General features: G+C 37.7%; 1 protein-coding gene across 1 annotated transcript in view; it reads left to right on the forward strand.

The window, feature by feature from the left end:
* LOC147624474 (chitin elicitor receptor kinase 1-like) overlaps window positions 1–3,870 on the forward strand; it is a 124,418-nt gene extending 120,548 nt beyond the window's left edge. The window contains exons 7-11 of the mRNA XM_086819475.1: window positions 2,271–2,422; window positions 2,509–2,591; window positions 2,860–3,001; window positions 3,101–3,214; window positions 3,432–3,870. Of these exons, the coding sequence (XP_086675601.1) occupies window positions 2,271–2,422; window positions 2,509–2,591; window positions 2,860–3,001; window positions 3,101–3,214; window positions 3,432–3,581 (641 nt within the window). The 3' untranslated portion in view covers window positions 3,582–3,870. The remainder of the gene's footprint in view (window positions 1–2,270; window positions 2,423–2,508; window positions 2,592–2,859; window positions 3,002–3,100; window positions 3,215–3,431) is intronic.
* The last annotated feature ends 11,577 nt before the right edge of the window (window positions 3,871–15,447 follow it).

Raw genomic sequence — 15,447 nt, forward strand, 5'->3', positions numbered from 1 at the left:
TGTTTCCAGATGTTTCATGAGGGAACAGGTAACTAGATGTATGCCGTTGTTGGCATTGTTGTTGAATGGTGCTGTGAAGGTTCTGTATGGAAACAGGACAAAGGTTTCAAAGGGAAACAGGCCCAAGGGTTTCATGTGGAAACAGGTCGTAGGTTTCTTGAGGAAGCATGTTTATGGTTCTTCAGGAGATAGGTCACATGCACGCAGAAGGTATAGGAATGGACACATGTTTGGTACAGCCTTGCTACTGATTGGACGGGGACAGGGAATCCATGACAGAGATGGATAGTTCCCTTGGAAGGTAGAGAGGGTTGGTACAGGTGTGTCGACTGTATGGTATGCTGTGCTGTGCTGTGATGCGAGTTCTCTTTTGGGAGTCTGTGTTGTACTGGATATGTCAGGGTGTGATGCTGTTCGTAGGGTGAGAGGCTATGGATGGTTGTGGCAGCCCTGATCATGGGAGAAAGCTTCTATATGCAGACTCAATGTGTGAGAGTCTTTTGATGTGAACAATGGCTGGACTTGTTTGTGGATGCCGAGTGGATATGAAGCCATGATGCAAGGTCTTTGCAGGCTTCAAGAGTTCTACTGTGACAGCTGAGTTTCTAGCCTTATTGTAATCAAAGCTCTCTTATAAACAATTAAAGAAATACCGCAAGGGGCGCCACTGCGTTTTGGGGCCAATCGGTGTCCGTGTACTGCTTGTAGGAGCACTCTAGCTCCCCCTATTTGTTTTTCTTTTCTAGGTCCTCGATGGTGTTGAAGTGTTTTGTGTGCAAGTATGTTTTTGCACCGCCCTTAGGTTTTGTCTGAAAACCGAGGCCGGTTTACACCTACACCTGAAACAATTGGATCAAGCGACCCTTAGCCTCATGTATGTGCATATATGAATGCATGCAGGTAGGTATGAATGTATATAACTATGCATGCTTACCCTAAAACGCTCTTTTGGAGAGGGAAAACATGCGTACCTTGGATCTAGAGACTCTCAGCCTCAGTGGAATCAATGAAGGTGACCACGTGATTGGCATCATTGCTTGCTTCTGCTTTCTTATCATGACAGAGTCATGGGGGACAATGGAGACCTGCATCTTGACATGGTTGTTGTTGAGCCGTCTGACCTTTGCCTGGGCATGGGTGTCCCCAACCTTGTAAAGCCAGCAGAGCTCGAGTTGGAGCCCTCCCTGCAAAGGGGGCAGTCAGGGTCACACTGCCGACATGAACCTGCTCTACAATGTCCCCTGGCACAAGCTTGTCCTCCCCCTGGGATTTGGCATTGCTGTTTAGATTTCTTATGGCCACCACAGGCCTTCTAGCCGAGCTGTGTTTGCTCATGCTCATGGGAAAATTTTACAGAAATGCCTTGTGATCTAACACCTCAATGCGGATGGCTGTGCATGGTCTTAGTGCAGATGTGTGGCCATGTCCTCGATGGAGAAGTGCCCATGTAGAGAAACTTTTTGTACTGTATATTGCTGAGCTACACCCGCGCACACACACGTTGACTAAGTTGGCAAGTGTATATTTTGTAGAGAGCATTTGTTGATAAATTGTATATTTTGTATGAAAAGAGAGAAGGAAAGCTAAAAGCATGGCAAGCGAGAGAGAGAGAGAGAGAGAGAGAGAGAGAGAGAGAGAGACTCCGTGAGCTGGAGAAAGAGCGCAATTGACTCAGCTAGTTTGAGTTGATTTCGTAGAAAGAGAAAGAGAGAGAGAGAAAGTCGTTGACCTCGAAAGTAAGCAAACAAAGAGAGAGAGAGAGAGAGAGAGAGAGAGAGAATGGGGTAGACTATGAGATGTGGCATGACAATGGATCAAAGAGAGACAAGTGGCCTCACACTTGTCACCTCAGCTCTACACTTGTCATTATAGCTTTTACTTGCCATTCTAGGTCATGAGAGCCCCAAATCTATAAATTGGAGCCCTCTCTCTTCATTTGAGCAGGCACTGTTGCTGCAAACTAGCGTGTATCATGTTGGCAACTCTTCTCTATTCTTTGCTAAGTAGCTTGTCCTACCAAGTAGCTCACATTCATAAGAAGAGATCCTAGTTCCCATTTAAAAATTTAGGTCATGAATGGAAAAGGACCAAAAGTTGCAGCCCTGGTCTCAGCCTTCTTATTTAATCCCCCACATAAACAACAATCCAAAGGCATGATTGTCCATAAATGGGTTTTGTTTTACCAAATCTTGGGAAAGCGTAACTCTCGTAACTCGTAAATATTATATAATCAAAGGGTTCTTTCTAATTATATGTCTGCCTTTGTGAAGGAGGTACACCTTTGACATGGGCTTCTAGGATTCAAGTAGCACTTGATGCAGCAAGGGCTTTGGAGTACATTCACGAGCATACCGTTCCATCATATGTACACCTTGACATAAAACCAGAAAATATACTCCTTGACAACAACCTTCGGGCAAAGGTCAGTTTTTCATGCTTTTATACATTCAGGATGCTGCAACAGTCATGGTTGGGATGGGTTTATTGAGTTTATGATGCACACTGCAGGTTGCTGACTTTGGCTTGGCTAAACTAAGTGAGGCTATTGGAACATTAACCTTGGGTGGGACACCAGGATATATGGCTCCCGAGTGAGAACATTCATTGAGGCTACATCTTGTATTTATGATTCTGTACTATGCTAATGAGGATGGATAGCGTGCATCGTAGTATCACCCATACTTATTAGACACATCCACAAGATTCTCTCTTATCTCTTCTTATCATACACTAAATAGTCATCTATGTACCTGTTCACATACATGTGGATACACACTGTCATCCATGTACCCATGCGCATACATGTGCAGCTTTAACTGACATTGTTTTCATTATTTGATGCCATTGTTTACTTGATAGATATGCTACATGTGGAGAGATATCACCTAAGGTTGACGTATTCTCATTTGGAGTCGTGTTGATGCAACTCATTTCGGCTAAAGACGCCATTGTAATCTTGGAGGAAGATTCCATGTCAAACAAAAGATCACTGCCTAGTTTGGTATTGACAACTAACTTTTCAGAGGAAGCCCTCAATTTAGAATACAGGAGTTTCAATTGTTCAATAATTGTATTTTAACAGCATTTTCAATGACTGCAGTTAGAAGGCTTTTTAAAAGACTCAGAAGCCAAAGAGAAGCTTAGCAGTTTCGTTGATCCCACGTTGAAGGACATTGTCCTCAACGATAGTCACACATTGAATTCAGTGTGGAAGGTGAGTTTGTTCAGCTCCAATGAATTGCTTTTCATAGTGCATAAGCTTTAAACTAAACCATTGATGCTACCACTATTTTTCACCCTTAATTAATGTTTATGTAAAGTAATCTCCTAACCAAATGCATGATGTTACCTAAAGTATTGAATAATCTTGAAGGATACACATCTACTTTCAACAATGTTACTGAATGATGTACAATTATGGTGATTGCCAGATGACCCAATTAGCAGCTAAATGTACAAATTCAGATCCAACCAAGAGGCCCTACATGAGAGCTGTAGTGGGCAGTCTCGCGAGTCTATTGCCTCCCTCTCAAGGTTGGGGCTTTGGCACTTTCAACCTGCAGGCTGATAATAGTGTGTGATAAACCAAATGTGTCTTTAAAAACCCACGAGTATCAAGAAACAAAAAACTTGCTTCTTGTATACAACACAGTTAAGAGACTCTTTGAGACTCAGCCAAGATGGCTTTGCAAGGATGTTTCCTTACATTTGACTTGGGTGTTTGAAAACTATATTTTTTCCTACCATGAGGTGGTGATGTAACTATTAAATGTAAGCTGACATGAATATGTTGTACAACTCCATGAATGGTTGGCTGTGGTGGGATCCTCTTAAGAGTAATTACCACATTTATTACGATTTGATTCCTTATTCAGATCTCTCATTGATATCATTGCATGCTAAAATCAGTGTTAGTGGAATTAAACACAAATCGCATGAAAGGAAGTCGTGTTTGTTTTTTTCTTTCTTTTCCTTTGTTTTTCACGAGGTGCCAGGGTTTGAACTCCGAACTTCTTGGGTAGTAGGATTTTGGTTGGGTTGAGCTAAGTGGCTCTCAGGCAAGGGCCCATTGACACTCCTATTCTTTTTTTTCTCTCTCGAAAGAGACTTCTATTAAGTATGAAAAAAGGCATACAAAAATCACGGCTATAAGTCGGAATAGAATAGAATCACCCCAATATTTGAGGTGATCTCAACCACTAAGGAGCATCATGGTGCCATGAAAGACTTGTGGGACTAGAGGAAAAGAAAATGCCATGGTCCCACTCTCGCATAAATACAACACGCTTTGCCTGAGCGGAAGGAGAGGACACTCTTATTCTTTTTCACTTCAAAAGAGCTATATATTCAATTTCTTAAGACATTTGGAAATTTTAAGAGGTACAAGTTGCAAGTAATACCACTCAAAAGAAGTCTTTAAGCTCGTGAAATGCCAATTCACTTGCACCAACATAAACATGCCATCATATTTTCCCTTTGGAAAAGAAAATTAGTGCATTATGCAAGTGAGATTTGAACAACCAAGCAAACTAGGAGGAAATTGGAATGTTGGAGTATAGTTTTGATAAAAAGAAGTGAAAATCTACTCTCGTTAATGTAAGCATAAGTATAATAAGTTCAAAGAGCCAAGAGTTTCAAATTGCTTGAATTATGTTTGATCAAAAAACTCTTGTAGGTTTAGGATTACATTGGAGAGAGATCAGAGAAGAAAAAGAGTGCATGAGAGATGTGATCAAAAGTATCTGTCTAGTTTAGGACGTCTCATACACAGATGCATTACTTCAAAATTTTATTTTATTTTTGCAAACAAATAAGGGCATGACAAACTTTGTGCTAATATAGCTATGATGAAAAGATACAACATATGTTGTAAAATTATTCATAGAAATGAAGATAAATAAGCTTTTTTGGGTTGCAAAGCAAAGAAATTGGACTTGCAAGAAACAATACCATTAAGGTATGAAGGATTACGGGCAGCTTCATAAATCCACACCAAAGATCTTTCTTATTCATTTGTGTTGTGGGCATTGTGCAAGTATGCACGAATGTGTGTGCACGACTACAATGTTGGCTCACTAACTATCAATTCTCCATGATGTTATATGTTGTACACACATACACTCCGATCTTTTTTCGTGACCTAGGATTCTTGATTGCTCTCTAAACCAATCATTCGATTCAACTACACTTTTAACAATCATTCAATCCAGGACTTCAATCGTCCGATTCAACTGTAGATTTTTTGTAGATTGATAGATCGGCCATTAGCATTTGGTGGCTTCATTTCAAGCTATTTTCAGCATCTCTCTTTATGACATTCAATAGCAATCATGCATGGCTCCACCAACTTATCTGGATTTGTTTCGTAATCTTTCAAAAGAAGACAAGTTAGATGGGTTAAATTACTTCATCTGGAATTTCATGGTAAAAAATGTCCTTATTGCCAAGGGTTTTTGGAGTCTTGTCAGTGGGGTGATGAGCCTTGCTTTGGCACATGCTCGTAAGAAGATGGGATTCTAATGATACTCAAGTTTTGGCATTTATTGCTTTGTCTGTCAAAAGAGCAATTATTCTACACAATCGTTCTTGCAAAACATCTAAACTTGCTTGGGACACTTTAGAGACTATATATCAAGCTAAAACGATGCACAAGTTGCTTTTCTCAAAAGGCAATTTGATAATGAGAAAATGTAGGAGAAGGGGTTCATGAATGAACATTTAACCAAGTTGCAGGATGGGTTAAATTACTTCATTTGGAGTTTCATGGTCATAGATTTTCTTATTGCCAAGGCTTTATGGGGTGTTGTCAGTGGGGTGATGAGTCCTACTCTGGCACATGCTCCTAAGAAGATCCAGACACATGCTCCGAAGAAGATGGGATTCTAATGATGCACAAGTTTTAGCATTTATTGCTTTGTCTGTCAAAAGAGAAATTATTCCGCACAATCGTTCTTGCAAAACATCTAAACTTTCTTGGGGACACTTTAGAGACTATAAAAACGATGCACGAGTTGCTTTTCTCAAAAGGCAATTTGATAATGAGAAAATGTAGGAGAAGGGGTTCATGAATGAACACTTAACTAAGTTGCAGGACTTAAAAGAACAACTTTAATTCAAACCAATCTTTTGAGGCTAAGGATGATTCTAGTAAGCCAAAACAGATTGTCGGTATTGCAAGAAGCCTTGCTACGTACTTAAACACTGCTATAAATTACATGCAAAGAAAAGAAGAAAAAGGAATGTAACAAAGGTTCTCCCAATTCTACCCTAGACAACCAGAGTGCCAAGAAAGAGAACTCTTTGATGATATCCTTGAAGACTTCTCACTTATGAATATTTGCAACTTTAATCCTGACCAAGATTCACGTCTCAGTGCAACTGCTTCAGACATTTGGTATCTTGACAGTGGTGCTTCCAAGCACATAACTTCTCAAAGAAATTTGGTCAATAATATGGAATTTGGGTAGGATGGTCACACTGCTATATGTGCCAACAATGGCTTCTATCCAGTTAAAGGAATCGATGAGATTTTACTTACCACTACTAGTGGTGAGGATCTTTGTCTTCAAAATGTACTTTTTGTTCTAGCTATAAAGAAGAATATGCTTTTAGTGCCCACTCTAGTAAGGGAGAATCTTAATGTTGAATTTGTAAATGATAAATACATTGTCCGTGATATAAAACAAGACAGGCAAATTGTGCTTACTAGAACTCTCGGCCATGGTTTGTACAAATTGGACATGTGGCACACACTTCAAAAGCAATGAAAGATGCCCACTTGTGGCATGCCAGGTTTATCCATATATTGGTGGATTTTAATGCTTTTATAGAAACATGGGATGTTAGAGGACCTACCTCAACTTGATCCCCCGCCCAGATATGTTTGTGAAGTTGGAAAACTCTCCTGCTAACCTTTCCCCAAGAATGTAGCAGATAGAGCTGACCAAAAACACAGTGATGTGTGTGGTCTGATGCGGACTCTGTCTTTGGCAAGAAATCTTTACTTTGTTACCTTCATTGATAATTATAACAAATTCGCCTGGTCTTACCCCATGAAAGCAAATATCTATTTTTTAACACTTTTTTTACTTTGGTTGAGAATGAAACTGCTTTAAAAGTCCAAACCCTTTGTACAAATAGAGGGGGGGGTATTTGTCTAATGCTTTCAAGGAATTTTTGACATGAGGTATTAAACACCAATATGCATGGCTCCTTATACACCACAACAAGGTGTTGCTACTAAGAGAAGGAATACTACTCTAATGGAGATGGTTAGATGCATGGTTAAAGATCAGTAGCCTTCCACACAAGTTTTGAATGGAAACAATTCTTTGTACTCTCTATGTGTTGAACAAGTGTCCCACTAAAGCTTTGAAACCATCACTTCTTATGAAGCTTGGTTCAAAAAAAAACCTAAGGTTGAACACATGCGTGTTTTTAGTTGTTTGGCATATATCCATGTGCCAACACAAAGCATGACTAAGCTTGATGATAAGGCAGTGAAATGCATTTATATTGGCTATAGTTCAAAACCAAAGGTTATCATCTCTATAGTCCTTTTAACAAGAAAATCATTGGCAGTAGGGATGTTCTCTTTGTTGGTGAGGATTTTGTCTATCCTATGATGGAATTCAATAAAGATACCTATGCCAATTGCTTGGACATATTTGATGGTTTGTTACTAGTGCTAGTGTTTGTTGATACTCTTAGAAGATTTTGCTATTGATCATTGTTTTTTGTAAGGGGGCATGCTCAAGAAGCTGATGCACCAACTTCTGATCAATTGGACGATGCATTAAATTTTGAAAGATCAACAATTAATGAGTCTAGGCTTGTGCCTAAATGGGTTAGAAGCACCTTGCACGATAGCAAATTGTCTACTCCTTTACAAAGTAGAACCAGATCCGTGCTAAAACCATCTCTTCACAGCGGAGTTTTCATTTCTTAGTGCTCTGCATGATGTAGATGAGCCTGAGTCTTTTGAAGAGGCTCAAGAAGATCCAAATTAGGTTAAAGCCATTTAGTATTAAATTTAAGCCATTCAAAAAAATGATACTTGGGATTTAGTGGTTCTACCACTTGGCAAGAAAGCCATTAGTACTAAGTGGGTCTATAAAGTCAAGAGGCTGTGTTGGATATTCAGGAGTTAGCCTGGAGTCTACTCAAGTGTCCTTAGTGGTGTGCACACACTAGGTGTGAGCGCCCTCTTATTTAGGCTCAAAAAATAAGGCCTTGGTGCCTATACAAGCATTATACATGGTGGAAGTATTACTAATAATATAATCATTCTTGTGTGTGGTGCAATCTAACTCTCACATACTTGAGCTCTACTACGTCTCTCTCTCTCTCTCTCTCTCTCTCTCTCTCTCTCTCTCTCTCTCTCTCTCTCTCTCTCTCTCTCTCTCTCTCTCTCTCTCTCTCTAACCCTTGTACTTCATTACCATGGCACGAGGCCATCTCGCCTTCCCCTCAAGCTTTATCTCCTACACACATACTCTACCATGATGCTGATATTTCATCCTCCATAGCTCCATGTGTGATTGCATGCAATATCCAATATGGTATCAGTGTTATGGGAATATATTTTAAGCCCTCTTAAAAATATTATTCTACCCTCTTAGATAATTTGGGGACGCTTGGATTATCTTTGCGTCATGCCAAATTATGTTAATATCATGGGTGATACCATTATAAATATTAATACGTTTGGTGGATATTGACGTATGCTTAGGGTCTCCAATGTTTGTTTCAGTTGGTTCATATGTAGGGGTGATTCGCGGATTACTTACGCTTGGCAAACATGTGTGTGATGATGGTTTGTATGCTTATGGAATATATATTTCACTGATTTATTGTTGGTTATTTTATAGGTGAAGAGGATTTCAAGGATTGAAGGAAGTTGCACAAATTTATTACTTGGCACACCATTTTGTGAACAAGCTTTGTATATACACATGCTAGCTTATGCACACTTTGATTTATTTTGTAAAAGCCATAGTTTATCAAGCGTAGACTTGATCTTTAATATTTGGTAAAGCGTGATATGATTTAAACCCAAGCCTCAATTTATGGGCACTATATTTTTGAAGATAAAAGAGTGTCGTGTGCAAGAAAAGCACCCTTTTTGTATTTTTGCAGGCTATGGGGGGGAAAATCGGCCATACACACGAGGGGGGATGATTGCACCCAATCTTGGAGCCAAAGCTTTGTGAGCTAAGTATATTTATTTGTTTTTGAATATTTTGATCATGGTCATGTGATGTTTGATGAATTGTTTGAATTTAAATCAATGCTTGCAATTTATTTGATTTCTATCTCCCTAGAAATTTAGATCCGTGACAGTTGTATCATAGCTAGACCTAGGGAGAAGGGGATAAAATTGAGTGGTAAAAAGCTAGATTCGAAGGTTTTTGAAGGATTGCTTCTATTAACTAAAGGGCAAAAACCAAAGGTTAAGAGGAGGGTGGTACATCACTTTCAGAAAACCATGAAACCACTCTATATTTGAAAATTGGTTTTACTAGATTCTTAACCTCATTTTGATCCGTATGTATGGATAAAATCTAAAATAGCAAATCCTGCTTTGCTAAACCACTACTGGAGGAAGAAATCTATAATGGATGATATGTGTATCTCCATGAGTCAATGTATGAGAATATATACAATCTAATCACTCGACGGGCGGTGTTGCATGTATTCAGGAAGGAAGAGTGGGCTGATTTGTGCCGATTACTCCACGAAAGCTTTGTTAAGCTTTTAATAATAAAGGTACACCGGGTTAAACAAACAAAAGCTTTGTTAAGCTTTTATTAATAAAGCTTTGATAATCTTTATATAACAAGCTATATATATATACTTTATCCGATCTACCTCTCTCTCTTTTTAGCACATCCTTGTGACCAAAATTCAAGAGAGAAACTCCATAGTATATTTTAAAGCAAGTTTTTGCAATCAAACTTGCTAAAAGGCTTAAAAATTTTAGAAAGCCTATCCTCATCACTTCAAAAGAGAACTTCTCGAGAGAACTCATCACTTCCCACAAAAGGCGATAATTCAAAAAAAATTTTAAAAAATCTCAAATCTTTTCGAGAACAGAATTGAACCCATCATTTCTTGACTGATTTACAAGCTAAACTCTCCGTCTTAATTTAGTTGCAATGGCTGCTTTACCCATTCCGCCCGCGGTACAAGAACAAATCTTAGCGCTTTAAGAACTAATTACTAATGAACGAGAACTCCACAAAATTAGAGCATCAAGTCAAGAGTACCAAATGCAAACGCGATGCTTCTAATTCTTTCGACTGAGATGAGGAGGAAAGTTATCATTTTAGACGCACTGTAAAAGCTACATTACGTGCTCAAAATTCTAAGAAAGACTCACGAATCAGTCAAAAGGCATTCACTTTTCAAAATTATGATGGCAAGAAGGATGCACGAGTTCTCATTGCTTGGATTAGCCAGCTAGATGACTATTTCTCTGGCGAGAAGTTCTTCGAAAAAGATAAAATTAAATGTGCTTGTAATCATTTGATTAAAAGTGCGGCTTTATGATGGAACATGATTAAGCAAGGTAAACATCGACCTTCAACATAGAAAGAGTTTCAAAAACTTTTAAAGAAACACTTTCTACCATCACAGTACAAAGCTAAAGCACGTCAACGATGGGACACTCTACGCCAGATTGATAAAGAGAATGTCCAAGCTTATATCGACAAGTTTTGGGATAGTCTTTACAGGTTCAAGTAATTGAAAAAGTGACGGAAAAAGAGCAACGCAAAAATTCATTGCAGGACTTAAGTCTACCATTAGGGCTGATGTTAACATGTTTCATCCACATGACCTTAGTACTGCTATGGACCTTGCCCTAAATTTTGAATGTAAGACAACTATATCTAGAGATTACAAGATTCAGGATAAATCTTTTACAAAATCTTCTTTCCCTTCTAGTACTTCTAATAAATCCAAGATGCAAAAGGGTAAAGATATGGCTAAAGGAGGTATTCGAAAGGACAACAACAACAAACCTTCAAATGGACAACCAAAGAATTGAATCTTCAAATGCTACAATTGTCATATGGAAGGACACCTTGCGTAAGCTTGTCCTCACAAAAAGAAGAATTCCACATCGATGGCTCGACTCAATGTTATTAAAGAAGACGATGAAGATTCTTTCAAGCAAGAGGGTAACTCTGATCCCGACTATTCAAATCAAGGTAAGTTTTCAATTCATGCTTTATTGAAAATTCAAGGAAAAATAAAAGAAAAATTAATTTCTATATTACATAATGATGGTAGTTTGCATGATTTTATTTTTGAGAAAGAATTGAAAGCACTTAACCTAGATGCATCGTACTCTAGTTACAAAGTAAAAGCTGCATTTCAAGGTACTAAGTACAACTACACCAAGGAGGTTAAAGATTTAGAATTACAAATGGGTTCACTAAAAGAAAAGAGAACATTCCTAGTGGCACCTTTCAAGGTGTGGATGTCATCTTAGGTATGCCATGGAGACGTGACCATAACCCCCATATTGAGTATGGCACCCATACCATATGGTTAATAAAGATGACCAAGAAATTTGGCCTTCAATGCCAAAACAACGGTGAATTAGGTCCATTTTTTACTCATACTCAAGCAAAAAGAGCTGTACGGAAAAAGAAGAAGATATTTTTTATTTTTGTCAACTAGCTTATTGCCCAAGATGGCTCAAAATCAAATATGTCTCATGACCCTTTCATCTCTAAATTCTCTAATTGCTTCACATAAAACTTACCACCTGGCTTACCAAGACCTCGTCTCCAGAAGACCAGAAAATTGAAATAATTCCTGGTAGCTCAGCGCCATGAAAAGCTCCTTATAGAGTTAACATGCTTGAACAAAAGGAGATTCAAAGGCAAGTCAAAGAACTATTAGATAAGTAATTGATTTGACCCAGTAGTTCTCCATTTGGTGCTCGAGTTCTTCTTGTTAAAAAGACGAATGGTACATATCGATTATCATACATTAAACAAAATTACTATTAAGAATCGATATCCAATACCTTGACTGGATGAACTACTAGGTAAACTTAAAGGATCCCGAGTCTTTAGCAAGATTGACCTAAAGTCTGGTTATCATCAGATTCGAATGGACGATGGAGATATCTTCAAAACTGCCTTCAGGACCCAAACTAGCCCATTATGAATTTTTAGTCATGCCATTCGGTTTGACTAATGCTCCAACTACCTTTAATGAATAGGATATTCTTGAAAAATCAAAACTTTGTTGTAGTGTTTTTCGATGATATCTTAGTTTTCAGTGGGAATCATGTAGAAAATGAACAACATTTAGAGAAAGTATTCTCACTTCTTCAAGAAAATCAACTCTATGTCAATCCTGAAAAGAGCAAATTCTTTGAAGAAGAAATTGAATATCTAGGACACATTGTCTCTGTTGATGGTATTAGAGTAGATCCTAAAAAGATCAAAAGTATTACTAATTGGCCTAGACCACGTGATATTCACGAACGTCGATCTTTTCTTGGATTATGTAGCTACTACTACAGGAAGTCCGTTAGAAATCTTGCATATATTGCACATCCTTTGACTGAACTTCTTGACTGAACTTGTTAAGAAAGCTAGACATTTTGATTGGACTAGTCGACAGGATCATTCTTTCGCTGAGCTTAAGAAAGCATTGACCCATGCACCAATTCTTACATTACCATATTTTCAATGATCGTTCTTCGTTGTAGTTCTTTGACTCTAGTGGACAAGGCTTTGGTGCTGTTCTTATGCAATATGGACATCCAATTTCTTATGAACGTAGTAAGCTTAAACCACTAGAAAGAAATTATAGTACATATGACAAAGAACTAGTTGCATTTGTCCATGCTTTAAGACTTTGGAAACATTATTTAATGGGATTTGAATTCTTAATTAAGACAGATCAACAAAGCATTCGTCATTTGTTGACTCAACCACCACTGATTTCTGATCAACATATCAAATGGGATTCATTTATCCAAAGTTTTCGACCCATGATTCAATATCAACCAGGCAAAGAAAATGTTGCGATGCTTTAAGTAGACGTCCTAGTATTCACAACATTTCTGTTATTCAAAGTTAACCATTAAGTCCTATGAGAGAATCCTATGATATAGACCCAAATTTTTCTAAAATTTGGAGTAAGCTTAGAGACAATAATTGGAACCCTATTCGTGATTACTCAACACATAATGGTTATCTTTTCTTCCCAAAGAGATTGTGTATTACACAACCTTTTAGACAATTCATATTGGAGGAAATGCATCAACCACCATACATGGGTCCTTGAGGTGTTTCAGCTACCCTAAAACTAGTATCTAGGGAATTCTTTTGGCCTCATCTCAAACAAGATATAGCAAAACTTGTGGCTGAATGTTTTGTTTGTCAGAAGATTAAAAGCTACAAACTTAAAACCCAAGGACTCCTTACCTCCCTATCAATGCCTAATGATACTTGGGATCAAATATCCATGGACTTCATCACAGGTTTGCCTACTACTACATCGAGTCATAACTATATGATTTGCACAATAATTGACCATTTGAGTAAGCAAGCATACTTCTTATCTTGTAAGAAAGCTTTGACTTCTAAACAAGCTGCAAATATGTTTATCAAAAAAATGTTTGTACATCACGGGCTTATCCAAAGTCATTGTTTCTGACAGAGATTCAAGATTTTGTAGTAATTTTTGGATCACATTATTCTGAAACTTAGGCACTAAAGTAGATTTCTCAATAGCTTTGCATCCCGAAACAAATGGACAAATTGATGTGACTAACAACACTATCTTAGACTTACTCAGAGCCTATGTTGCCCAACAACCTAACTCATGGGATAAGTACATTCATCTTCTCCAATTTGCTTACAATAATACTTCTCATTCAACTAGTGGTCGAGCACCCTTCGAAACTGTATATGGAAACTTTCGCCTATTTCAACAACTAGACTTTCTCACAAAATTGAAGCTGCTGCTCAATTCACTATTGATTTTACGACCATTCTGAATGACGTAAAACATCCCATTGCTTATGCTCAAGAAAAGTATGTTAAGCAAGCAAATCGTAAATGTAAAGCTATATCCTTTGAACTTAGAGACTATGTACTTTTGAAAATTGAAAAACGACGACTTAAAAGTGTTGAAAAATTTCCAGTTGTTAAGTTTGCACCAAGATTTTATGGACCTTTTGAAGTGATCCACAAAATTAATGATGTTGCATATAAACTTGAATAACCTTCTCCTTGGAACATTTTTGTTCTTAATTAAGATAGATCAATAAAGAATTCGTCATTGGTTAACTCAACCACCACTGATTTTTGATCGATATATCAAATGAGATTTATTCATCCAAAGTTTCCAACCCATGATTCTACATCAACCAGGCAAAGAAAATGTTGTTGGCCGATGCTTTAAGTAGACGCCTAGTATTCACAACATTTATGTTAATTAAAGTTAACCATTAAGTCCTATGAGAGAATCCTATGATACAGACCCAATTTTTTTTAAAATTTGGACTAAGCTTAGAGATAATATTTGGAGCCCTATTGGTGATTACTCATCCCATGATGGTTATCTTTTCTTCCAAAAAAGATTGTGCGTTACACAACCTTTCAGACAATTCATATTGGAGGAAATGCATCAACCACCATACATGGGTCATCAAGGTGTTTTAGCTACCCCTACAACTAGTATCTAGGGAATTCTTTTGGCCTCATCTCAAATAAGATATAGCAAAATTTTTGGCTGAATGTTTTGTTTGTTAGAAGATTAAAAGCTACAAACGTAAAATCCAAGGATTCCTTACCTCCCTACCAATTCCTAATGATACTTGGAAACAAATATCCATGGACTTCATCACAAGTTTGCGTACTACATCGAGTTGACCGTTTGAGTAAGCAAGCACACTTCTTATCTTGTAAGAGAACTTTGACTTCTCAACAAGCCACAAATATATTTATCAAACAAATCTTTGTACATCACGACTTACACAGTCATTGTTTCTCACAAAGATTCAAAATTTTGTAATAATTTTTGGATCACATTATTCTCCAACTTAGGCACTAAAGTAGATTTCTCAATAGCTTCCGAAAACAAATGGACACATTGAGGTTACTAACAACACTATCTTAGATATACTCAGAGCCTATGTTGCCCAACAACCTAACTCATGGGAAAAGTACATTCATCTTCTCCAATTTGCTTACAATAATACTCCTCATTCAGCTATACTGGTTGAGCACCTTTCGAAACTGTATATGGAAACTTTCGCCTATTCCGACAACTGGACTTTCTCACAAAATCGAAGCTGCTGATCAATTCATTATTGATTTTACGACCATTTTGGATGACGTAAAACATTCCATTGCTCATGCTCAAGAAAAGTATGTTAAAAGCAAGCAAATAATAAACGTAAAGCTATATCCT

Source organism: Cibotium barometz, chromosome 25 (assembly GCF_041138505.1).
Source record: "Cibotium barometz isolate CiBa-2024 chromosome 25, ASM4113850v1, whole genome shotgun sequence".
Taxonomy (NCBI): domain Eukaryota; kingdom Viridiplantae; phylum Streptophyta; class Polypodiopsida; order Cyatheales; family Cibotiaceae; genus Cibotium; species Cibotium barometz.